We start from the raw sequence: 26760 nt of genomic DNA, 5'->3' as shown, positions 1-26760 counted from the left end.
TACAGATTTAAAAATGATTTTTCCATAAATAATGATCTATTACAGGGCTTGGTAAACTACAACCAATGGTCCCTATCTGGCATGTCACTTGCTTTTGTAATCAAGTTTTATTGGAACACAGCCATGCTCACTCATTTATGTGCTATCTATCATTGCTTTTGTGTTAACATGGCAAGCGTTGAGTAGTTTTGACAGGGACTGTACAGACTGCAAAGCCTAAAACATATACTCTCTGTGTCTTCAAAGGAAAAGTTGACTGAACCCATGATGTAGGGCACTCCATACTACTCTAGTTTCCTAAGAGTTAATGCACCTCAAGAAGATTTTAGCACGTACTCCAAGAGTAACCTGCATACTGGGGGTTCCTTAGCAGAATAAGTGTCAAACACATCACCTTAAAGTGGTGCTTTGCTTTTGGGCAAGGGAGTAATTTGTATAGATTTTCAACAAATATCTGTAAAAGTTAATAAATACACAAGAAAGAAAGAAAGCCAAGTAAGAAAAGTATGCCTGCCAATGTTCTCTTAATATCCTCCTATTATTGGAGGTGGGAGGGAAGGGCGCTAAACTGATTCTTTCCACCAACTTCCTTTAGCTTTTCTTTAAATCTGTCTATGTTTTTTCATTAAGTAGTGTTCCCTCCTCACCTCCCGTCGGTTAATAACCTTTAGAGTAGTCTGCCTAAAATGTTTGCCTAGTTTGTGAGGACTTGTTCAGGAATAGTGTTTATTTAAACTAAACATAGTAAAGATTATTCTTTTAGAAAACGTGTCTAAAAATCTTATCTCAGTTACTCCAAGAAGGGGAAGATGGCAAAGAATGCACAGGGTAATGAAACTCTGCAAAATATACCTGAACAACCAGAGGTAAAAAAAAGCTACCATTTCTGAATGGTAATGGAAAATAAAACCAGACAAGTCTCTCCAAAGTTGAAGAGCAAATTGTACCCTGCCCTGAGTCAGCTAAGAAAGTCTTTTTCAAACAGGGAACCTCCTGAACTCAAGCAGCTGTTCATGAATCTTTAAGAGTTAGTTCACAGGTGTTTCGTATTTCCATAGTTGTTGAAACAGAGAAGATAAAACAGAGAAGATATTTATCAAACACAAATTTCTATCAAGATTCACTTTTTCCCCCAACCAGCTAATAAGTGGACTTTTCCCTTTCTTTGTTAAAAAAATGAATGGTAGGAAACCATATGTTAAAGATGTTTCCATAATACCTTATGTTTATATAGCGCATTACAGTTTTCAAAGTGCTTTCACATGCCATCTCATGTAATCCTCACAACACCCCTGCGAGGTAGGTACAGCAGGTATTAGTATCCTCATTTCAAGATGAGGAAATTGAGGCAAAGAGAGGTTAAGTGACTTGCCCGAGATCACACAGCTGATAAGCGGCAGAGCCAGGACCAGAAATCAAATTTTCTGACTCCTTGTCCAGTACTCCTTCCACTATAGCTACTGCCCCAATTATGAACAATGTACTGTGTATCAAAATTGAAAGGTTACTGAAGTTCATTTCAGTGATGTCTTAACAGTAAAGTTAAATGAGAACTACAAGAACAGATCTGATGATTTTACTTGACTTAATAAAACGGGTGCAAAACCACTTTTATCTAATTACGTCTAACCTTTTGGTCCAAATACATAAAATATGCAATATTTACAGCATTTTCCTTTCTTTTTTTTGTAAATGCAATGCTTTAAAACACATTATAAAGCACCTTAGTAAAAATAGTCTACAAGTAAAAGTACAGAAGAAGTAGGAAAATCCTACCCATACCACAGCTCACTAATGGAGTTATAATATGGAATCACCAATGTCAGTTTACTGCTTTACAAATAACCCATGGGGGAACAAATACTAAACTTACTTTTTTGATATTAATGTGTGGAAGTCTTAAACTAAAACGTCAGCATTCTTTGAAGTGTCTCCCCTGTCTTAGGTACTGGGGAGACAGGAATGAGAAATACTGCTTTGATTATTTTAAAATTGGTCTTTAACACTAAAGATCTTTTTTTTTTTTTAAAGAATATTAAAACGGCCTACATAAATATGGGCAATTCCAACTACAGCAGAGACATTCTCAGCAAACAGGATCAAACATTCCAGTAAATTTCATGAGACAGGATTCACGAAAACAAAGCACACACTGCCCAACAGTTAATAACGCTATTCGGTACAGGTGTGTATCTCGAACCTCCAGGTGAAGGTGGAAGTAGCAAATGGACTCATCTTCATTCATAGTTGAAAAAAAAATGCTTTATCAAAAAGGGAGTATCAGAACTTTTTTGTGAAATTGTATTTAGCCTCTGACTAGACCTGCTATGTGTTGATTTTTAGGTGATGTGTAGGCTTTTTCCAGGCAGGAGATTATAACTCCCACGAAAATTTAACCAGGGGGGTAAAAAAAAAAAAAAAGAAAGAAAGAAAGAAAGAAAGGAAAAAAGGCTGAAACTTAAACTTCTCAGGCCACTGAAACTTACCAGCCAGTATCTACTTCCTCGGTGTTTCTGTCTGTTTCCTAACTTGGCTCAATACAAATTGTCTCATACACCTATCAGCAACAGAGCTGTAGAGCTGAGAACTAAGGTGAAGACAGGGTCAAAGTTTTAGTTCAAGAATCGAACAGTCACACCTGTACTCAGTTCGATTTAGGGTAAATCTTTTCATAGAAAAAGTTTTGTGCGAGGATGTAGAGGTCTCCGTCTTTTTCTCGTACGGCGTGGGCTCTGATGAACTGGAACTGCTCCAGAGCAAACTCATAGAACTCATTCTCCATTTTCCATATGTCAGACTGCTGCAGTTTTGCAATGGTTTGTTTAGTGGGGAGCTTCTTCTCCGTGGTTTTCCTAAGATGAGATTTCTTTCCTACTTACAAATGAGAAAGAGAAGAGGTAAATACTTGTGAGAACAAACGATGGATGCTTCTTTATGTGAAAAGATGAAGTCAACGTGGCACACTGAAGGGCGGGTAACAACCGTTTTGCATTAATATCATTCAGACAAAAATGGTGCCCTGAACCTACTAGAACTGTGATTTACTCCTTCATAATGTAAATCCTCAACCTGTTTACAGACTTAATTAGTTGTCAAATAATAAAAATAAGGATCACCATCAGTAAAGAGTAGGCTGTCACCTTACATGCTGTAGTCTCAAATGCTTGGTGTTCTGACTAGTTTATTTTTAAAAAATGACAAAAAAAAAAAAGACAAAATATCTAACTAAATGCTAGTTAGATATTCAAATATTCAAACTAAATGCTAGTTTTACCATAACCTGCATTCTCTATGTGTTAGAAGCTAGGGCCCATGCATACTCTAGGAAGAGTTGCTAGACTGCATCTTCGCAAAGAACAGGGGAAAAAAATCAGAATCAGACTGGACCAGAGCACTGTCACTTTTGGATATGTCACACTGTCAAGGCTGCTGAAGCACACTTAGCCATGACAGACACAGCACATGCTGATGATCGTCATGAACGTTACTCAGTCTCACCATCCCACCCCTACTTTAAACAGCGTTCGGCCCGTAGATCTAAGGTGCAATATGGTCATAATGTTTGGTATCTGCAATTAGTTAATATTACACATTTCTAACTAAGGCTGGTTCTGCAGATGTTTTTCCACTATTCCTACAATGCCTTTTAATTATCATCTAATGCATGTTTATTCAAAAAATATTTTGTGTCTGTGTGTGTGTGTGTGTGTGTGTGTGTGTGTGTGCCAGGCACTGTTTTGTATTGAAAATGATAAGAAGAAATAGGCAATATACCTGCTTTTCTGGACTTATTTCTTGTGCTTTACTCAAGAAACTGAAATCACACATATTTTTCAAGTTGCAAACAAAGTTAAGGACAGCTTACAAAAGAAACCCATCCTTTGTATACCTGTACGGTAGAGTTCTGTAGCACCCCTGAAGAACCGGGGCAAAGCTGCCTCCAGTAACATGATAAAATCTTCAAGCTCTTCAGTAACTCCCACCAGAAAGTATTCATTAATTAGGTTATACTTGGCTTGATCCATGGCCCACCTGCTTCCCACATTCCTAAAACCAAAGAAAAGGAATTAAAAACCTGGCTGTGAAATCTGCTAAGAACTTTTGATGCCCCTGACCCTATGTATTATGGAGGAAACAAACACATGTCCATCCAAAGCCTTAATGCTCTTTTATTAATGTTCCTCGTGGGGAGAGGGGTACTTGATTTCAAAGGTCCCTCCCACTTCTATGAATCTATGGAACAAACTAAAGAAGTTCAATTAAAATCTTCTCAATAATGTCAAAAGAGCAATACCCTTTATTGCTCTAAGGTCGGCAAACTTTTTCTGTAAAGTGCCAGAGAGTAATAAATACCTCAGGCTTTGCAGGCCATATGTTCTTGGTCACAATTATTTAACTTTGCTTTTGCAGAATACAAACAGACAATAAGTAAATAAACGGAGATGGCTGTGTTCTAGTAAAACTTTATAAAAACAGGTGATGGGCCAAATTTGGTCTCCAGGTTGTAATCTGTCAATCCCTGTTCTAAGGAAATGACTAAAAATTGAGAAGATGTTCTTCCTATGCTTGTTATGCTGTTATTATGCTCTGATATAATCTATTAAGTAAGAACTTAAGGTGCACAGTGATCCAGTAACATGTCTCAAACAATGAGGAAAAGAATGAAGGCATTCTTTGCATTTCTCGCCACAGTTTTAAGGAAGATACTAACTTTGTGTTCCTTTCTAGTTTTCCTATTAAAATGATTGATTAGAACATATAAATATGTATAAAAATGTGTCATTTTTTTAAACTGTAAACTCTGCACATGCTGAGGAAATAAACTCTTTATTGAAGATAAAATATCTTTTTATTTTCCACCTCACGTTTATTGGTAAACTAGACCACAACCATAATGTTGGCTTCTCTCAAAGTAAAAAGTCAGTTAATAGTAAAACCTGGTGAATGATTTACCCACTAAGCCTTTTCTTGATCTAACGTGAGTGGCTAAAACAATAAGCTTAGGAGAAAACAAGGTTTATGAAATAACCCCTGAACTCTAAATGAAGAGCTCTGCTGGAATAGAGCAAAACATGTAACACCAAAAACAAAAAAATAAAAACCAGCATCTGATGGGGCGCCTGGGTGGCTCCGTCAGTGAAGTGTCCGACTCTTGATCTTGGCTTGGGTCATGATCTCACAATTCGCGGGCCTGAGCCCTGCACTGGGCTCTGCGCTAACAGCACAAATGGGCCTCCATGGAATTCTGTCTCTCTCCCTCTTTCAAAATAAAGAAATAAATTTAAAAAAATAAAAACCAGCAACTGAGAAAACGTTGCAAGGATAAGATGTATGAAGAAACTTTTCAATGCACTTAAAGGTAACTATAAAACTAGAAATTGCTTAATTACATGTTATTTTTAGCCTGGTCTTTCACTAATTTCCCTATACTTAGCCCTTGACGAATACATTCACACTTGTGAAATACAGATGCTAGAAAAAACAAAGAAGAGCATCAATTTAAGCTTTATCTCCCTACCAGCATTCCGAGCTGTGGCCGCAGAAGAATGGGATTTGAAGCCAGAGCTTCTCCGGAGCACAGTCTGAGCCGCCCTCAGCTACACATTCATCAAAGGTCTGGAATAAACACAAAGCAGCACACGTGAGCCCTAAACCCAGGTCTCACCTATCAACTACCCTAACAGGGTAAGTAAGTCATTAAATACACGAGGAACAGCAGGTGGAATGAGCTAGTGAACTAAAGAGATGGGTGGGTAATGATAATATACTTAAGATACTGAGGAAAATACATGGATTTTCCTCCTGTCTTTGTTTTATGCCAATGTATATAAGAGGGCTTTTTTTTTAAACTGCATGACTTGAACCCTCTCCCCCGCTTCATATAATTTGTCCTTGAGTGTAAATACTGGTTTATGTTGAATTTGTGTATTTGTAATTTCTATCCCCCTTAGAAAGGAAATTAAATAAAAATAAAGCTAAAGCTACTCTATGTGAAATAACCATTTGAGAATATAAAGTAGGGCTACACTTAAGTCTTCTCTCCTTTTCTCATTAAAGCAAACAAAAGCTCGTTGTACAAAAAGCAGAAATGACTTCAGACACTTATGACTTGCGTGCCCTCCTGTCCATGGTATCTGACTGAATTAATTAAAAGGGAAAGAGACTCACAGGGTATGAACGTAAAATTAATCAACTCCACTTCCTCAAGCATTTACTATCTGCCACAGGCATTTTAACAGTAGGCCCCGTCTACCTGAAATGACACTGAGATACCAGAGAGCAAACTTGGGAACTCGGGTTGTGGTGATAAGACACCCACAAATGCCACCTGTTATTTCCAAGAGGACAAAGTGTGAAAGAGTGGAGTCAAGGCTCTTGAGTTTCTGGAAGCAGGTTTGACCATATTTCAAGTAAGTCTTTAAGGACTCCAAACCTCAGTTTCTAATCTGTGCAATTAGATAAACTCAAAGGGCCCTTTCAACCAAAAATCTGAGAACAGGGCAAAAAAATCTTTACACCCAGTGCTGGGTGGTCTCTTTATTCTGGCAACATTCAAAAGACAACAGCAAACACAGTCCACAATCTGCCCATTTCTTTTACCGATGACCTCTTCCATGATACAGTAAAAAGATCTATGACTTGGGTTTGAACCCTGAATCCAGAAAATCTAAGTTCTGTGTTTGTTCCTTATCTAAAAAAGCAGGACAGGATCTTACTTTGAGGAAGAAATAAAATCATGGATGTAAAAGAATCTACCACAGCGACTGGTTCACTGTAGGCATTTGATAAACAGAATGTATCCATGTCTGTGCTTGTCTCTCTCCCCTCCTCCCTAATAGTCAAGTACAATGTCTTGTTGGTTCTTGTTCTCCTTGACCTTCACAGCATTTGACCACCCTCTCCTTTCTGAAATCTCCTGGTCTCTCTGCCCCTAAGAGATTCTTGTTTACTTCTTTGGACACTACCCTTTCTGGCTTTGCTGGTTCTCTGTACCTTTCTGAATGTATTATTATTATCTTCTTTGAAGGCATGTTTTGGTCCTCCTAATAGTTATGGAAATTCATCTTAACTATCTTCTCTTTGCCCACTCCCTTCCTTAGCTTATTCACATTTCCTACTTCCTTGGCTTCATTTATAATTTCTAGGCAAAGGACTTCCAAATCTGTACCTCCAGATCCATTACTTCTCATCTTCTAATACCTCATGTGCATTTTCATTTGAATTTCCACTATTACCTCATACTCAATACTTCAGGCAACAGAACTACACTGCCTGTGTAATTCAGACTGAAGATCTCAGAACATTTCCTAACACTTCCTTCTTCTCTCTCCCCTAACATCATTGAGGTCATGTCTTTCCAATCTATCTTTTCTTTTTTCAACCTTGCTTTTATCAGGGTCCCACAATGCTGTGATTCCATTGTTACAATCACTTTCTAATGGGCTCCCCCACCTTCCTCCCTTCAACCTGTTCTGTACAGGCATCAGATTAGTGGAAGGAGTCACTTCTAACATCCTCTACTCAGAAACCTTCAATGGTTTCCGGTGTGTCAACAACAACAAAAAAATCCAAATTTTTTATTCTGGCTTTAAGAAATGCTTCATACTCTGCCCTCAATATGCTAGTCTAGCTTAATTCTATGTGTAACTTCCACCTTTACCAGATTAGCCTGTTTTATAGTTTCTCAAGCATGTGATACGTACCTTAAATCTATATACTTTTGTTGACTACATTTACTTCCTCTGAAAGTGCCTTCCTTCCACCATTGTAGTCTACATGAAGCTACTCTCTCCAATGATTCTGGCCCAAAGTGACTCTTACCTTCTTTGGACTCATATAAATCAATGATATACTGCCTTGTAATAGCCATCTCTTAGGATCCAGGTATGTGTATCTACATATATATCTTTACCTGAAGAACTTGCTTCATGTAATTTTTTTTTTTTTATGTGTGTTGTTCTCTCTCCTCAACTACAAAGAGAAGTTCTTTGAGGGATCATGCAGTATGCATTTGTGTCCTTTACCGCACACAATCTACTGCCAAGCAAATTGTCTGCATAATCAGTAGTTGTAAATGCACTGCAGGGAACTTACATAAATACTAAAGGCACAGTTCCAGTGAGGACGAAGATAGGGGCAGTGACATCTTTTCATGAAGCATTTTGACAGTCCTTAGAGTTCTCTCAAATTCTCTTAGGATCTCTCTATAGCTAGATACACAAACACAAATTATATATACACAAATAAAGTGAAAACACCTCAGTTTACTCTTCAGACTCAATAAACCCCATTTTAGTGGCCATAATGTTATTTCTCAATCTTACTAGATGGTCTGACTTAGATGTGCTGGCCTAAGTCACTTTCTAAAAAGTAGTTTTATTATCATTTATGCCAACTTGTAGCTCATAAAAATAAAACAACTGATGTATGTATCTCTACCATGTTCCAATTTCCAAGAAATCTTTGGCTCAATGAACTGAGTGATGATATATTGGAAGGTTTCTGACTCCATGCCTATCCAATTTAAAAAAGATCCTAGATCATAGTGAGGTGCCTCTGAAGCTCAGAAGAAGCGCTCTGCTCCTTTACGCCTCTATCTGATTAAAGTCCCAGATAGAAAATAAATGAATTATTAAGGTGATTGTGGGTGAATGCACAATCTCTACCACCATTTTGTGTAAGACTCAAACATTAAAAAGATTTTGCTTAAATATAAGAAACTGGGATATTAAAATACTGCAGTATTTTTTCTTCCTTTTTTAATTTTTAAATTTTTAAGTGACCTCTACACACAATGTGGGGCTCGAATTTACAATCCTGTGATCAAGGATCATATGCTCTACCGACTGACCAGCCAGGCGCCCCTAAATGCTACAGTATTAGAAGTTTCCAGAGTTGCTCTGTGGACAACTTTGGGAATTTATCCACTATTGGAATTAAAACAGATTAATGAATAAGCATGTATTAAATTCTATAGTTAGCCAACTCCTAATTCCTGTGCTCAACTCTTGAAGTATTTTTGTATTTCAAATAAAAAATGTATAGATATTCTTCAAATCTACTTTTGGCCAGTGATTTTAAATCTGCTAGCCCATTCTGGGAGTCTCCCAAAATCCATTCTTTCAGAGTCATAGAAATTTACCTTCTCTTACAGTTAGGTATAGCCATGTGACTAAGCTCCTGTCAGTGCATTGGAGGCAGAAGTGATGTGAACAGGTTCTGGGTCATTTGGTTATTAAAAGGAAACTGCGGGGCTCCTGGGTGGCTCAGTTGGTTGTGCGTCCGACTTCGGCTCAGGTCATGATCTCGCAGTCTAGGAGTTCGAGCCCCATGTCAGGCTCTGTGCTGACAGCTCAGAGCCTGGAGCCTGCTTCAGAGTCTGTGTCTCCCTCTCTCTCTCTGCCCCTCCCCCGCTCATGGTCTGTCTCTCTCTCTCTCTCTGTCAAAAGTAAATAAAACATTAAAAAAAAATTAAAAAAAAAAAAAGGAAATTGCTTGCCTTCTACTTCCTTTCTTCCCACAAGCGAGAAGGCAGATATAGTGGTGACCCAAATTCAACCAAGCACATAAGGACAATGTCTTAAAGAACAGCACAATAACACTATGGAAGGAACCTAGGTCCCTGAATAACAGTGTGGAGCTAAGTTGCTCTAAGAGCCTGGGCCCCTCACTTTTAGGGTTTTAAGTATAAAAATATTATTTAAATTATTTGGACTTCTTTCTTTTAGAAGCTTAGCATCTAGTTTAACTAATTCACCTACCAAGTATTTTATTAGACAATATAAAGGTGGAAAAACAGATCGGGTTTTGCCTCCTGTGTGGTTCCTTCTTATCATTTGGGGGCAGAGTTTTGCTCCCATCAACTAAAAGAGACGATCTGAACATGGCCAGTAGCAAGGAAGACGTGGAGGAAACAACGGACTATGAGTAATAAAAAACTGGTGAACGTACATGAGTGTGCCATGTCTTAGCATAACGGAAATTCTCCCATTTCTACATAAATATTTGATGAATAAAGTAAAGCATTTCGTAGCAAGAGAAACCAAATTAAGAGAACTCAATGCCGTCTTTAGCACATCACCCTGATAAACTGGTCCCCGAAGATTTTAATTGAGATGAGCTGTTTCACTGACTCCTCTACGGTGACATTAGTACCTGGGTTTCTGTATTCACAGCAGAACACGTCATTCAAATGCATGGTCATCAAAATTTTCCTGCTTACCTGCTAGCTTTTATTAGCTTTGCACACATTTGGTCCTATTTCAGAAATAGGATTTTCTATACATAAATCTTTTTCTCTTATAAAATTTCAAGCCCTTAAGATAAAAGGCAGAAACAAATAAAAACACTCCAGATTCTGTTCCTCTCCCACAAAACCTGGTTCAGTACACCAAAGAAACAAAAAATTATGATCACCTTTTTCACTTAAAAGCCATCTCTGTTTAGAAAGAACAATTTTTTGGCAACAAGATACAGATATTTTTTTAAAAGCATGAAAGTCCAAATATTCTCTAGACTATTTAGATTAGATATTTAACTCTTAAAATCGAAGTTTAAAAAAATTAATCAAAATTTGATGCTTGATAGTGATGACAATTATATTTACATTCAAACCCTTTTCTGCAAATGAACTTACATAGAAAACCAAAGCTAAGAGTAAGCTCCCTCCATTTCCTGCTTAGACAAAAGCTTATCTGCATCTCTAGCCCCCTGCTGCCCTCATCTTTAAGGAGGTGTTTCCTTCTCCTATCTTTGCACACCATCCTCACCCCTTTCTAAGACCCTGCTCCATCAATTTTCTCTACTCTCCTGTATCATCCATCACCCCTGCTCCCTTTGGATACATAATATGCCCAAGTGTCTGTCATCTTAAAGAAACATTTCCTGATGTGTTTTGTTCCTTCTAAAGCCAAACTTCTATCTCAAGAGTAGTCTTTCCTCTCAGTCTTAACTTCATTTCTCGGTTACTCCTTGACCCTTTGGATTCTACTTATATTACTTTCTCAAACATCCCTAATGACCTCCCCATTGACAAATCTAAGGGACAGTTTTAAATCCCCAATGCGCTAACTTCTTTGCAATGGAAATTATTTTCCCATCTATTTCAAGGACCGCATTCAAGGACCTGATTCTCTGGACCTCAGTCCCCCTGGCCGTGCTCCTCTTTCTCTGTCTACCCCTTAAACGCCAGCAGCCCCCGGAACTACATACTTGCTCCCCCTCATTTTCTTCTTTCTTTTTCATTTGGTCCTCTTTTCACATTCTATATGTCTTCCAAGTGCAATTTCATTCAATCTCTTGTTTCAATTCCCACCTAATGTTGCTAACTCCCAAATCTATAGTTTAGTTTAGACCTATTTCTTGAGATACAAATACAATTTCTAGTGGCTAACTCCACTTACTTCTACATGACTAAAGATAATGTCCAGTTTGAACTCATCATCTCTTTCTTCAACTCCTGTTTTCTCTCTTTTGGTGAAAGGAAACACCTATGGTTCAATCAGAAACCTGGGAAGAAGACAAGTCAAGGCTGACTCTGGGTTGTGTACCTTTTACTGAGCTGTAAAGAATTATATTCCTTTCCTGTGATGCTTTTTCTATATAATAAAATACTTTCTATGCAAACAGTAATTTCTCACATGCCTTTATGAGACAGAATAATAAAATTCATGCTCTATATACAAACCATGGTCAGGGGGTTGTGAATTGCTAAGAACTTCAGAGGCGATATTTTGTAAGTTAATGGCAGGATCAGGTAGTACGGATTTCTTCTAAACTCATTACTATCTTTTATAAGTTAACACATATTTTTAGGTAGAATATCCTAAATTCACTATTATACAGCAGCTGTCAATTAAGTCTAGTTAATTTAGAGTAAGAAATAAAAAGAATATAAATTGGGGTAGGAATTGTAATCCCTGGGACCACTGAGTACTTAACAACATAAACTGACTCTCCTTCTCAGACTGTTATTTAGAGCAAGTTAACTACTCTAAGAATAACCCCACCTTGGTGTTCTGCTAATAAAACAATAGTTAATAAAAAATGTTTAACAATCTATAGGGGAGTTCAAAGCTGAAAGATTTATAAAATAAATTTTACATATTTAGAAAATGTGAGTGATGAGAATTATAGGTGCAGTTAATATTATTTAGAAGCCACAGGAAGGCCTACATTGAAAGAAGGACTGAGAGACAAACCATGGTTATTCAAACTTGGATATTTGGTAAATATTTTCTCCAAATCAACAGTGTACCTGTCACTCGGCAGAAAACAACTGACAGTGTTAGTAGCCCAGTGTTTTCAAATGGTGACATCTGGCAATGTCTGGAGACATTTTTGGTTTTCACAGTGGGTGGCGGGGGGCGGGGGGGAAGGGGGGGGACGGGATGCTGCTAGTCAGTGATCAGAGCTGCTGGTAAATATCCTACATGTATAGGCAGCCCCTCACAACAAGCAGTTGTCTGGCCCAAAACAACAGTGTTGAGGCTGAGAATTCTGTGGCAGTGACAAAAGTTAAGCTTTCAAACAAAAAAATAAAATTTCAGAAAACTTGATCTGCCACCCTAAGTTTGACAGTTTCCCAATACTTAAAGACTTCTCTGATGTGATCAGTGGTGATATCAATGAACAGTCTTATATTCTGGTACTATATAATCAAATACGTCAACATTTGGAAGGTCCACATAACTCAGTGTGTGTGAATATGTTTCCAATGACCAAAGCATGATGTTACAAAATTATGCTCTGTTAAAAAATCCATTCAAAGTATAAAATGTATCAATGGATTTTAATGTAGCAGAGCATAAAAAATTCACTGCTGTGTTTTCAGATTCCACACTTCAAAGACTTTAAGAAACTACTACTTGCCAGGTTTTAGTGTAATATTAAGAAGAACATCTACAATCTTCTAAAAAGGCTATTAAAATCCCCCCTTTTCCAATTACATATCTGTGCAAATCTGGATTTTCTTTATATGCTTCAACCAAAGGAACATATTCAACAGACTGGTTCAGTAGCAAATATGAAAATCCAACTGTCCATATTAAGCCAGATATTGTAAAAAAAACTTGCAAAAATGTAAAATACAACTCTGTATTTTTTTGAAAATGGTTATTTGCACTAAAATATATTATTTATGATACCATATGATGGGCTTCCAACTGTTACCTTTAAATTAGTATTTTCTAAATTTCCCAGCAAATCGATACATTTTTTGATACTGCTAAATATCAACAGCTGTAACCCACACAAACAAAAGCTTTTTCCAGATCCTTAATAATTTTTAAGAGCAAAAGGAGTTCTGACACTATGAAGTTTGAGAATCACTGATTTCTCTATATAGGTTTTTATTGCTTATCTTTAGGTTATTTAATATCCCTACTTTCCAGATGCTGGCCAGGGATTATACTAAGCAAAACTCCAGTTACAAAATACAAAGAACATAGTATTTGAAATTTCCCAAATAAATCTTTTGTTCCTTACAAGATCAACTGAAAGCTGTCATAGGCACGCATATGCCTGAAATGTGTTTGAAATGACTGTTTGGCAGTGTAAGGAGGGAGCAATGTAGATTATGGAGTACTGCAGTTTAAAACATAATAGTTGCATATTATCTGATATGCTTCCAAGCATCACTTGAGGTGTCAACAATATACAGTTTAATGGAAGTGAAGCCAATGCAAGGTACTTCCAACCTTTGCCAGGTACTTCCTGCGTCATCACAGCCACCTTTTAATCCCCCTTATCTTCAAGTGCCCTGCCATTTAAAAAATGTTATATGCCATGCAGTCTTATCAACTCTATGGATACGAGTTTATTAATTAATGAAAGCTCTTGCCAGTTAGATATGGAGTTATTTGTAATAAAACAACATCATACAGGTTTAGGTCCGAGAATGTTGCCAACACTTGTGTCATGAGAAAGAAGCCAATTATTAAAAATGTATATTTCAATACGTTTCAAGACCAAAAAGTCCATTTTGCCTATCAAAAGATGAAGTAACTGTTGTAATACAGCATTTGTATGTGGCCCTGTACTCATGAGAATTAAGGTCATAGCATTGTGTTGATGTTACTAATATTACATCTAAATACAGATATGTATTAATATGTATTTTATGATGACATAAAAAGACAAAAACAAAAACAAACCAAGCCCTATAACATCAGGGGGAAGAATGGTTAAGTCTCTAGGCTTGAGAGGGCATATCTACTTGAAACTTTCAAATATGAAAGGAAAATGCCTGAAGTTTTCTGTGGGCATTGAAAATGCCACTTTGGAACAACTCTTACATACAAATGTTGGGTAGCATCTGGCATTCCCTCCCTCCTTTATAAAGGGTACAGGGGGCTTAAGACTGTGAGCTCTGGAATTAGAGTACTTGGGTTTAAATTCCAGCTCTACCATTTACTGGTAGCATTAACACTGGGCACGGTACTTAACCTTTCTGTGCCTCAACTTCCCCATCTGTAAAGTGGAGACAATAACAGTACCCACCCTACAGAAATGCTGTACAGGCTACCTGAAAAAATACATATATGTAAGTTAAAACAGTACCTGATGCACAATAAGCACTCAATAGATGTGAACTATTATTGTTGTTATGTTAAGTGTTATCATTACCTAATTCCCCAAACTACATAGGGCAGCAACCACTAAAGCATGGTATCCAGGGCTGACAGTGACAGACAGTGCATGTAGGAACCTCTGTGACTGTAAATCTTTTCCTTACTGACATTAATATTCCTTTGGTCAAAGGAGGGAGATGAATACTAACATTTACTGAGTAAAAAGAGTGTAAATGAGAAGGCTAAACTTTTAAAACACTAAAGGAAGGAAAGGAGGAAGAAGCATTAAAGTGAATTTAGAAATAACTATCAATAAACTGTAAAGTACTAGGTCACAAAAGAGTTTTATTATTAGATTTTATAAAGAAAGTAAATAAAAGAAAATCACCCGCTCACATGATACAGAAAGCCCATCTAACTTAAGAGAAAAAGTAATTGTTGGATGTTAATTATTATATCCAGTATCTAGCATCATGATTACGCAATTCTTTACGTAAAAGAATACATTAAAAGGTGTAGAATTCACTCATTCAACTCATTTGCCAGGCACTTAACAGATGAACTGGGCACTGTGCTAAACACTAGGGAAACAGGGAGGAATGAAATACAGCCCCTGCTTCAGGGAGTTTACAAGCTTTTAGAGAAGACATACATGTAAACAAATAACTCAAATATCACAAATAAATGCTTTAAAAAAGGGTCTGAATGGAGTGCCCCGGGAGCCTTAAAAAGGACACGGCTAACTGCTTATGGGGCACCAGAAAAGACTCTGTCGAACAGTTAACATTTGAGCCGGATCTTAAAAGTGGACAGTTTTCCAGAGTGAAGGAGAGACATTCTAAATATGGGGACAACACGTGTGCCAAAATTATGAAGGAATAATAAGTTTGGAGGATGGTGACATTTCATGTGGCTGAAGCACTGGGTGCCTGAGGGAAAATGAGGCAGGAGAAGTCGGTCTTGGGTTTCATCAGATGGTGTCTCCTGTGCCTTGGGCAGACTTGTGAGCAATGGGGTCCCAGTAAGGTGTTCCACCAGAAAACTGACAAATCAGTTTGGTTTCTCAGAAAAATAACTCTGGTGCTACTCTGGAGGAGCACTTAAATAGAAGACAACCCAAATCTGAACGTGCTTATTAATAAGATTATTATTCGCATCTTGCCTGAAGAAAACAGCTGCTTTAGCGAAATAGTGTTCCTAAACCAATGAGCACAAATCAATATATACTGCCATCATTAAGACTAAGAGAACCAAAGTACTTACTCAAAACCATCATACGAATGAATAATTATAATGGTCTCATAGAAAACGGTTAGTTAGGACTATTGTAAAAGCAATATTCAGCTCTAGAACTAAGGTAAAATATTTTTTAAGTGACAAAAAATTATGTGTACTCCAAAATATCAACTATATTTTACTTTTGCTTCTTTATACTTTTGGGTTCTTTTCAAAATTTCCACAATAAGCTAGTAGTACCTTCATAATGAATAATAAATTTTAAACGCAATTATTAATTGCAGTTGATAAACAATTACTTTCATAAACATCTTAAAACTTAACTATTACCTTTTTGTCTCCTTGTTTTCGTCTTCTTAACCCTGGTCTATAATCATCTCCGAATCTCAGAAAATAATAGTAAGAAACTAGCCTCTCAATAGGATCCCTTATAACATTAATGTAAATTGGCTTCTTCTTCACACCAAATCTGAAACAGAACAAAACGTAAAAGGTGAAATCTATATTGTCATTTGTTTTGGGGTGTCCTGAAATTGTAAGTTTGAGGTATTACTTCTATATGGAAAGAAGAATGTGCATTTATTTAAATAAAATAGACTATGTGGAGATTAGGAAACAGTTTATGATTATTTGTTACAACATAATAACCAGGAAATAAGAATTTAAAAATCACTGCTGAAGATAAAGAAGGGAAATTTGAACAAAAATAATTTTTTAAAATTTTACTGGCAAGAATTACATAAAACATCTTAATTTTATATAGCAATGATTTCTCATTTCTGGCCCACCAAACCAGACAAACATTATCAACGGATACAGCATTAAGTCCACACAATATGACCACTAGAGTCAACCTTCTGCTCTTGCTGATTTTATTTTTATTATTATTTTTTTAAATCTTCATTTATTTTTGAGAGAGAAAGAGAGAGCGTGAGCTAGGGAGGGGCAGAGAGAGAGGGAGACACAAAATCTGAAGCAGGCTCCAGGCTCCGAGCTGTCAGCACAGAGCCCGACACAGGGCTCAAACTCATGGACCGTGAGATCATGACCTGAGCCGAAGTCGGACGCTTAACCGACTGAGCCACCCAGGCGCCCCATGCTCTTGCTGATTTTAAAGACAAGAGTGAAAGCCATTTGGTTTCAGCACTGTTTCCTTGGGGAATGAGAAAGAGTTGAAGGAACAAAGGAAACACAGAAGGCTTTTACTTTAGCAACCCATGCAGCCCCTAGAATTGTCCAGCTGGCTCCTGTTCTAACATCCTCACTTGTCCCAGTCTTGAAACCTTCGTGTTATCTTGATCTCTACTTTCCTTTATTCTTCACTTAGTACAGTTACCAAGTCCTTTGATTTTTTTCTGCTGTTGGCTTCCCCACAGATCTGACCTGTCCTCATCATTCCCTTCCCTTCCACCACCGCCCTCTCCCAAGGTCTCCGGTTTGGATTACTGCAATAACCTTGTTGGTTTTCTTGCATCAGTGTTTCTCCCTTCCAACCTACCTTTCAGAGCAATTCCCAACTGATATTCCTAAAACACCATTTATTAGATCACTCTTCTTAGAAACATGAAATAAATAACTCTACTGTTTATGTTGACATCGAATCCAAACTCCTTTGCCTGGCTGCTAATGTCTTCTGGCCTATGTCTCAGGCACCACCTTATTGACCTAACTGTATTTTTAACTGTCCTCAAAGAAGAAGCCAGCTATCTGTTATGGTTAGGCCCACCTCTTCTACCTCCCCCAACCTATCACAGTTACTCCTCTTCCTCCTTGCATGCCTTTGCTCATTCGGTCTTCCTTAACCAGAATGCCAGTCTCATTTTTCCATTTTTTTCTGTCACATTAATTAATTTAAAGAAATACTTTTTTGCATATGCCAGCACTATTATAATATGAAGAGTACAGCCATGGGAAAAAAAATTCCTCGGCTTTGTGGAGCCAATGCTCTACTTGGGAGAGACAACATAAACATAGTAAAAAATACTAAGGAAAAGAATGAAGGGAAAGGAACAGGGACTGCCAGGAGAGGTGGGACGAGTACAATTCAGAAATAGGGTTTTCCAGGCAGGCCTCACTAGTATTAGGTGATGATAGGAGGGAGCCATGTAGATGAAAGTGTTCCAGGAAGATGAAACTCCAGGAGTATGAAGCCCTTTAAGCAGCAAGGTGCCAGGTGTTCTCAAGGAATAGCAAGATGGGCCTGGCTGCAGCAGAATCAGAAATGGAGAGAGAAGGGGGTGGGGTGGAGGAAATGCAGATCATGTGGGCCCCGTAGATCTTTATGAGCATCAGGACGGCAGCCTGACTGAGTCAGCAGGGACGTATCATGATATGGGATGTAATGTACAGCATGGTGACTGTGGTTACCAACACTGTATGGTAAACTTGAAAGTTGCTATGAGAATCGATTTTTGAAAAGTTCTCACCATAACAGCAGCAACAAGATGGAAATTATTTGAGGGGAAGGATGTGTTAACTAACCTTACTGTGGTAAACATTTTACAATATATACGTGCATCAAATCATCACATTGTACACTTTGAACTTACACAACATATATCAATATCTCTCAATAAAGCAGGAGGGGGAAAAACAACCATTGGCTGCTGTTTTGGAGCAAAACACAGAGGGCCAATAATGCAATCTTGTAAAGTCTAGACAGCCTGTGGCACACGGTACTATCTGCTTTCACGGACACCTGCACCCAGGAGCTACTGCTCTCAGGCAAGTCTATCCACTGCTTATCTTACTCATGCTTGTCTTGTAAGTGGAGAATTTTCTCCTTAGCACCATGATCAACCATTTGAGAATAGGCACAGTACTCTACATTTCTTTTTATAGATTTCACAAGGCCTAGTATACATAAATACTTGCCCACTGATTAATTAGTACTAATTTGAAAGATTAGAAAAATACTAACAATCTCTCTGAAAATAAGAATCACGATGAGAAATGATACAACTAAGCCTGGGTTGTAGGACTCTGGTAAGAGACAAGTGAAAGTTGCTTATTCTTTTAAACCACTCCTGGTATGTCCACTCATCTGTCCACAGAAACCTTCATTTTAGTGAATAGCTTAGAATTTAAATTTCCCTTCTTACTAAAATCTTCTTCTGAAGGCACTAAAAAGCAAATAGCTAAACTAACCAACCATGTCTCCCCCTTACTTCTGCCTACTGCAATCAATGTCTTACACACAGCGGGCATTCTATAAATGTTTTATACTTAATTCTTAAGCAAATGAGTAGTGAAAGAGACTATAGATAAGAGAAAAAGCAAGGTGCCTGGATAACTGGATTCTTTCAGTCTCTAAATTACTGAAAATTAACTAAACAGGAAGTTTCTAACCTACAAATAAGCTGTATTCTACAAGAACTGTTTTGTGTGTAAAAAGTGGTCAGCTGTCTTGAATTTCAGTTCTTTTCTCACCATTAACACTTAAGGTCACTAAAATTTGTGTTCACATGGAAATACTGAAAACTACAGAGAATCCTTTTCTAAAACATTAATTACAATATTACAGTTGTGAATTGTTGATCAGAATTGGGATGCATTTTTTTAAGTGAACAACTCATAAAACTATAAAACCAATAATGCAGTAAAATTTTTTTTCACAATGTTTTAAAGGAGGAAACAATATCATTACAAATATATGGCACTGTCACACTGGGCATTACACTGGAAGCTCCATGAGGGCAGGACTGTTTCCCTCTTGTTCATGGCTTTGTTCCTAGTATTTAGCACAGCGCCAGACACACGAGTGTCAAATATCACAGAATTACATTGAACAGACTATTGGGAAGTAACCACTTAGGAAGCCTTTCTGTGGGACAGTGCACTCAGTAGTGAGAAGAGGTGGGGAGGCATCAGGAATACACAGGTGCTACATGAAATAAGTGGAAAGTCTTGTAACAGGAAGCAACAAGGAAGGGAAAGTACAAGACCATGGGGTAAGGGCTCCAATCTTCAGACTGTGGGATTTCCTGGGAACCCCCTTACCATCTTCTCCATTATTAGCCACTGACGGCCCTGAGTCATTCTCTTGGGAATTCCCTCCTTCCCGTATCATCTTCCATCACTGCTTCCGCTTTTTTCCTTCCCCCTAGTCCCCGACATGTGGGACAGACAGCAATTCTTACCAAGTGGCAGTGAAAAGGGGATAGGACACTTTACCAAATTCTCCTTGCTGTCTGGAAGATGACTTTCTGGAACATGGCTTGGGATGGCATTTACCTGTATGAAGTATGATTTCAATGAAATACATGTGAACTCATTCTGAAGATGGATAAGACTACTGTTTATAAGGTAGGGTATGGTTATAAGGTAGGATATGGCTATATAGACAAGAAAGCAAGAGATTCTAACAGAAAACAGGCATGGTAAAAACAGCAACTGGGCTGTTTAGCTCAGCTGGTTAGGAAACAGGCATACTTTTAGGTTTGTGGGTTTAATTCTTTTGCCAACCAGGTAGTTTTGTACAGGGGGAAGTGTTCTATGGTTGTAAACTCTGCCTTTAACCTGACCAGGCATCTGAACTGTTCCTCAGGAGGGCTCAGGTGGAAGAAGAGACAACCCATCTTCATTCCAAAAAATATAAACTATTATTATTGACCTGTTAGAACATGATCTTCCTAGGAAAAGAACAGCATCATTTGGTAGGCATCTGTAATGTTCTATAAAGATCAAAAGGCAAAAGTCTAATGTGAGCAGCAGGTTGGTAAGAAGACATTTTAGGAACCTTGCTCTTGCCACATCAGCATATGTGGAGTGACAAAGCATGGACACAAACTCGGCTCGTTTCTTTACAACCACACCCTACATATTTTGGACAGATGAGCAGGCATCAAGAATTGTCAACAGAGCAAGTACATACCCAGAACATCTGAAAGGAACCTTTTCAACAAGCTGGACAGATCTCAAAGAGGGCTGACTAGCCTTCAGGAAGCACAATGCTTTATGATTTCTGCTTCATACTAGGTGTAACATCTCTAGGAAAGCAGCAGTCTCACTGCTTAGATGGGACACTCCCATCTAATATATATTTATTCCGGACTCTCTTAGCCCTAAAGGGTTCACAGAAATTTCAAGTCCTCCCCAGTGTGGCAGGTTCCCAGTGTCTTGTTTTGAAAATAGCATATGACCTGTTGGTATTTGTTGGTTCCGCTGGTGATGTTGTGATTTTTGTAGTAATTATTTATCTCTTAAAAAGGGCATTCATCTACTATGTATCTATTAAAATAGCCCAAATTAAAAAAAAAATTAAAAAAAGGTCTAACAATACCAAATGGTGGCAAGAATACACAGCACCTGGGCCTCCCATACATTGTTGGTGAGATTGCAGAGTAACACAGCCACATGAAAAAAGTTCCGCAGTGTCCTAGAGTTACCATACAATCTAGCAGTCCCACTTGTAGCTTTTACCCAAGAGAAACGAAGACATATGTTCACATAAAACCTGAGTGCAGGGGCGCCTGGGTGGCTCAGTCGGTTAAGCGTCCGACTTCAGCTCAGGTCATGATCTCACGGATTGTGGGTTCGAGCCCCACGTCGGGCTCTGCGCTGACAGCTCAGAGCCTAGAGCCTGCTTCGGATTCTGTGTCTCCCTGTCTCTCTGTCCCCGCCCTGTGCACACTCTGTCTCTCTCTCTCCCTCAAAAATAAATAAAGATTAAAAAACAAAAACACAAGAAAACCTATGTGCAAATGTTTCCGCAGCTTTATTCATAATCAACAAAAGCTGGAAACCCAAGTATGCAGAAACTGGTGAATGGATAAAGACTGTGGCATATGCACACAATGGAATACTACTCATCCAAGAATTAACTACCAATATGCATAAATTGGATGCATGCCAAAAGTCTATGCTAAGTGAAAGAAGCCAAACTCAAAAGACCTGGTGACTAATTAAAAGTATGTGGTGAAGAAAAGGGTTGTCCAAGAGGACTCTAGGTTCTGGCTTCCATGTCTTGATAAATAAACACGGGGAAACTTCCCAAAAGGGAATAATGGAGGCAAAGACAAGAGTCTTGAGCAATACCTTAGCTGGGAACAGGAAGGGCCAGCACAGATTCAGGTAGGGAGAAGAAGAAAACACCGGTAGGACAATGCGATAAATGAAAGGAGACAGAATTTTAAAAGAACATAACACTGCTTTGCATGAGACACAGAACCTACTGCTTCATATACATTATCATATTTAATCCTCACAACCACCATGAAGTAGTTACTTTAATTATCTTCACTTTATAAACGGGGAAAACGCAGACCTGAAGTAACGTGCCGGTAAGGAACCGAAGGGATTTAACTGCAGGTCTGGCTGGCTTCAGAGACAGCTCCCTAGCAGTCTACAGGATCAGTGCTGTAAAAAGGGCTGGTGGTACGAGGTCAATAAAATGGCAACTCTCGCATATTGCCTGTAATGATTAAAATAAGGAATGTTTCTCTAGTGTTGTGACGTATTTGTTGAAAGCTATAGAAAATGGTGCTGACTTCAACCGGCTCAGGAGAGAATTACAGGGTAAAATGGACAATCTCACATAAATCTATAGACCGACAAACTATATTAGGCCTAAAATATTGTCACTTTATTACTCTCTAGGATACCTTAGACCTAGTGAAGCACTCAGTTATGTGTCTCTTGTCCTGACGTATCTGTGCTTTACTGATTGACCTTAATTGTTCTGAAAAAGACAACAGGGGTGATGTGGACAAACCAAATGACAGTGATAAAAACCCATACTCTTTCCTGGGGACAACCACAAAGGTACACACCTGACATGTACCTGAATAAAACTGCTGTACCAAAAATCATTTCCAAATAGCTAAGACAGATACCGACATGTTAGCCATAGGTAGCTAGGTCATGGACAATCTCAGCAGACTGATTGAAACCAGCATGAACAGTTTTCTTTTAGCTGAATATTATTCTATAAAGGCAAATGTCACTGAAATAAAGCAAAGAGATGTTCTAATGTTTTTATTTTGTAAAATCTGAAAAAAGTCAAAGTGGAGGTAATAGATGGTGCTGGTTAGGAGTATGAATTTAAAAGGGAGGATGATCTGTAATATTTTCACTGTTTATAATAAAACATAATTCTGGGGGAAAAATGGGGCTTCAGTGAACTCACTGAAGACAAGAACTACAACTTATTCAACTTCATGTGGCCTATACTCAGGACATTTTGAAAATGTCCAACCTATACAATTTTTTAAGTGGAAAATTTCTACATTCATGACATTAATGATCATATCTGCATTATTTTAAAATTATGGTGTTCACTAACTGAATAGCAAAAAAACGTAATTGTACACTAAAAAGAATGAGGAAATATGCTAAAAAAAATCGAGAGTAAAAAAAAAATCAAGAATGAGACTAAGACAGAAAGGAGCAAGACAGGACAGGAATACAAACTTGGAACAAAGATATTTCTGTTATTATGCTAAAGTCCTGAATAAAACCAGATAAATATAACCAAAACATGGCTTGAGCACATATAGGTTTACATATAAAATGTGTGTTTCTTAGTGATTGGTCTAAACCAGAAACCACTTTTCATTTTTTATTTCTTTATCTTGCTTCCTGGGTTTCTGGGGACATACTAAGTTTATATGCTTTTCAGGGACTCTTTTAAAACAAATGAAAAGCTATGTGATTAAATATTTCTTTCACCAAATTCAACTGTTTTCTCCTAAAGGCAAGTATTTTAGTGGACTCCACAAAGTACTATGGCAGTCCAGAATACATTTTGAAGAATAAAGCATTTTAAAAATTAGTAAGGTTATGTTTCTTTCCTCTTAGTCATTCATGGTGAGTATGCCTGCTACACTAAAATTTATTTTAAAAGATACTAGTTACATCTACCATAGTTCTTGATGATATACATCAAAATACATTTCCTCTAGGCGATTTCTTTTAGGTGTTTATTTAAAATCTTGTAAAAGTCTGTTGAAATGTTTTACAATATTTTTAACCTCTAATAGCATGAGACCCATTATGAAAATACTCAAAATCATTTAAATATTCGTTAGTATTTAATAAATGAGATTAATCTTTTCAAGAAATTTTGTAACTTTTTCATCTGCAAGAACCCTAGCATATACCAGAGCTTCAAGTACAAGACTTTTGCCAAAAGCAAAAGCACTCAATATATTATTTTAATAATGGAAACCTCAAGTATTAGAAACCAAGCTGTATTTGGAAAAAATAAATCATTTAGGTGAAAGAGTAACAAACATTCAATTGAAGGATAATGCAGCCCTCAGGGAAAATATGCATATGAATCGAGTTTATGAAATTGGTTCAGTGCCTCTGCAAGGAAAAAATAATTAGTTTATTTTAAAGCTGCCCATAAAATGTTTTCAATATTGCATTATGAATTATTTACAGAAAAATGTACATCTAACTTTAAAGCTACCATTTTACGGAAACATCTTGAGTACCGTGGAGCTAGAAATAAGAATATATTATTTCATGTACATAATATTCTGGAGATTCCCTTTTAATTACATGCTTTTCAAAAAGTTAAGGTTTAGTATCTGAATCAGTAATAATTCACTCAACTCTTTTTCTTTTCAAATTCAAGAAGTTAAAATGACTGGGATATCAATTTAATTTTCAAATTTTACACAGAATGTTCTCTGGAGTTGACAAACACAAGACAGTATATTACTTTGAAGTCATGACTGCTAATGAAATGACTGAGGGGACCATGTCTGAGCTTAAATCATTTTAAAAATACATTTTAGATGTGTCTTTGAAGTTAGTACAGGTTATTGAGGAAAAGATTTGGATTTGAGGTTTTACTATATAATGCTACACTATGTGCTGTGAAAAAGCATTCAAATGGATTCACAGAGTAGCCCATGTTTAGAATACACCTTGTGCCCAGTTTTTGGAACAGTATCTTAATATGGCACAGACTCCAGGGGGAGCCACACAGGACTTGCATACCATGCAAATGCCTGGAGTTTTATGAACTTTTCTTGAGAGAATTATGATAGGAATACCCTGAACCCATTCCACCCCAAAAATATGGAAAATGAGAATTATTTATCTCGTTTCAGACAAATCACCATAAAGGAAAATCACCGTCTTTTTAACAGTCTCTTTTGAATACACCACAATTTTAAAACAAACACAAGGTGGCCTAAAAGAAAGTGTATACTTTCCTATGCCTTGGCTGAAATGCAGAGGCATTGGGAAACCAAAAACTGTGTGATGGGGTTCTCTGCTTTCTCAGTTCTCGGTCAATGATATGTTAAGTCAGAATCTGACTGGCCTCTAGGTTAAAACGTGGGGCTCTCCTAAAATAGTGTCATTTAGTTGTAAAAGACACATAAACAGAATAGTGATAAATAACTTTAAAGAGTATTACCTGCATTTAGTCTAATTTGAATTTCCAAAATTAATATGACAATTTTCAATTTATGAACACTAGAGGGCAGTAAAACACTAGAAGGTATATTTAAATTACATTATCTAAAAGTGGCAAAGGCAAGCCAGTAGTACATTTTTAAAAATCAAAATAGTAACAATTTAATACATTTGTGTCTTTTTAGGTTGCTAAGGTACAAAGCATTCTTCAGTGTGTCATTTCAGGTATAACTTACTTTGCAAAATCCAAATAAGAAACATGTCCATGATAAAACCCTGGTTTCATCTCTTTCCAGGAAGTTATATTCTTTACAAAGCGTACCTAAAATAGGAGAACACACTCATTACTTAAGTTCAACTTAAAGAAAAATGAAATTTGATGATAGTAAAATAGTTTCCATTTAGGCTTTTAAAACAAATCACACCAGTTTGACAATTACAGAGCTTGAAACACAGGTTTCAACTAAGAAGAGCACAGTGTGATCTGTAATTACCAATTCATCATAGAGAGAGCTATTATCACCACACTCAGAAAAGAGTGAGACAGAAGCCTGAAAAACCCACACAATGCAATCATTTACAATGCTGCACAGTGAGTAATTCACAAGGGGTGAGGGGAGGGTGGGTACCAACACACGCGCTCAAGTCTGTTTTTGACTCCCAGAAACTCATTATTCACAAAAAATCGTATTAATGGCTCAAAGAATGAAACAAAAAAAGTAATCCTTAAACCAAAATGATTAAAGATGATGATTAATCAGAGAACTTTAAAGAACTAAAGATATCATAAGATTGTTGATAAAAAAGGTTAATAAAATTAGAGATGTGATATAGAAAAAAATTTTTTAAATCTAAATATGTCACTATCACTATTTTAATTTGCTGGAATTAAAAGTATGCAAAAGATTAGTTAATAAAAAATTCTTTTACTGCAAATATATTTTAAAAATTTAAAGAACTGGTTAATACAGAACTTGATAAGCCTAAGTATCACCAGCTATAAAAGAGCAGTGATACACAATTTCTCAAAGAAAAATGGCATCTGTTTTTGATAAGGAAATTTCTGAATGATAAACAGCAAGTGGCTAAGAATCTTCTAGGGACTAGATATAGTGTAGGGGCGGGTTAGGGGGTAGAGAAGGGCTAATGAGTAGGGGGCCCAGCACCCTAAACTGCACTGAAAGCATCTGCAAGCTGTGACCACAGCCTCTAAAGCACAGGCCTATCAACTGCATACTTCTGACAATTTATCAATCTTTCATTTACGTTTTAGAATAGTTAGTCATATGGAAATATTCTGGACCACTTCTACCAGATTAGTCAATAAATTAATAGCACTGAATGATGATGGCTGCCTCCTAGAAAAGGCCTGTTGGTAGGGCAGAGCACAAAACAGTGCAGAAGCAGCCATATGTCAGAGAATGTGAACTAGGGAAAAACAGAAGGTTCTGAGGAAATTTATTTTTTAGGGGAAGCATTAATAACTCATATGCTAACAGAAATAGAGTTCTGGGGTGCCTGGGTGGCTCAGTCAGGTGAGCATCTGACTGCGGCTCAGGTCATGATCTCGCAGTTGACAAGT

General features: G+C 37.3%; 1 protein-coding gene across 7 annotated transcripts in view; it reads right to left on the bottom strand.

Moving 5' to 3' along the window:
* Window positions 1-1562: 1562 nt before the first annotated feature.
* HS2ST1 (heparan sulfate 2-O-sulfotransferase 1) overlaps window positions 1563-26760 on the bottom strand; it is a 168275-nt gene continuing 143077 nt past the window's right edge. For 5 of the 7 annotated variants that reach the window (XM_007079160.2, XM_042997757.1, XM_042997756.1 and 2 more), the window contains 5 exons: window positions 25415-25500; window positions 16137-16275; window positions 5519-5616; window positions 3890-4047; window positions 1563-2874 (listed from right to left, as the gene is read on the bottom strand). In XM_007079160.2, coding sequence (XP_007079222.2) covers window positions 2645-2874; window positions 3890-4047; window positions 5519-5616; window positions 16137-16275; window positions 25415-25500 — 711 coding nt within the window. In that variant the 3' untranslated portion in view covers window positions 1563-2644. The remainder of the gene's footprint in view (window positions 2875-3889; window positions 4048-5518; window positions 5617-16136; window positions 16276-25414; window positions 25501-26760) is intronic. The other 2 variants (XM_042997755.1, XM_007079161.2) reach the window with 1 other exon arrangement.

Source organism: Panthera tigris, chromosome C1 (genome assembly GCF_018350195.1).
Source record: "Panthera tigris isolate Pti1 chromosome C1, P.tigris_Pti1_mat1.1, whole genome shotgun sequence".
Taxonomy (NCBI): domain Eukaryota; kingdom Metazoa; phylum Chordata; class Mammalia; order Carnivora; family Felidae; genus Panthera; species Panthera tigris.
The sequence above is the reverse complement of the archived record's forward strand: the minus strand, read 5'-3'. Positions and strand labels throughout refer to the sequence as shown.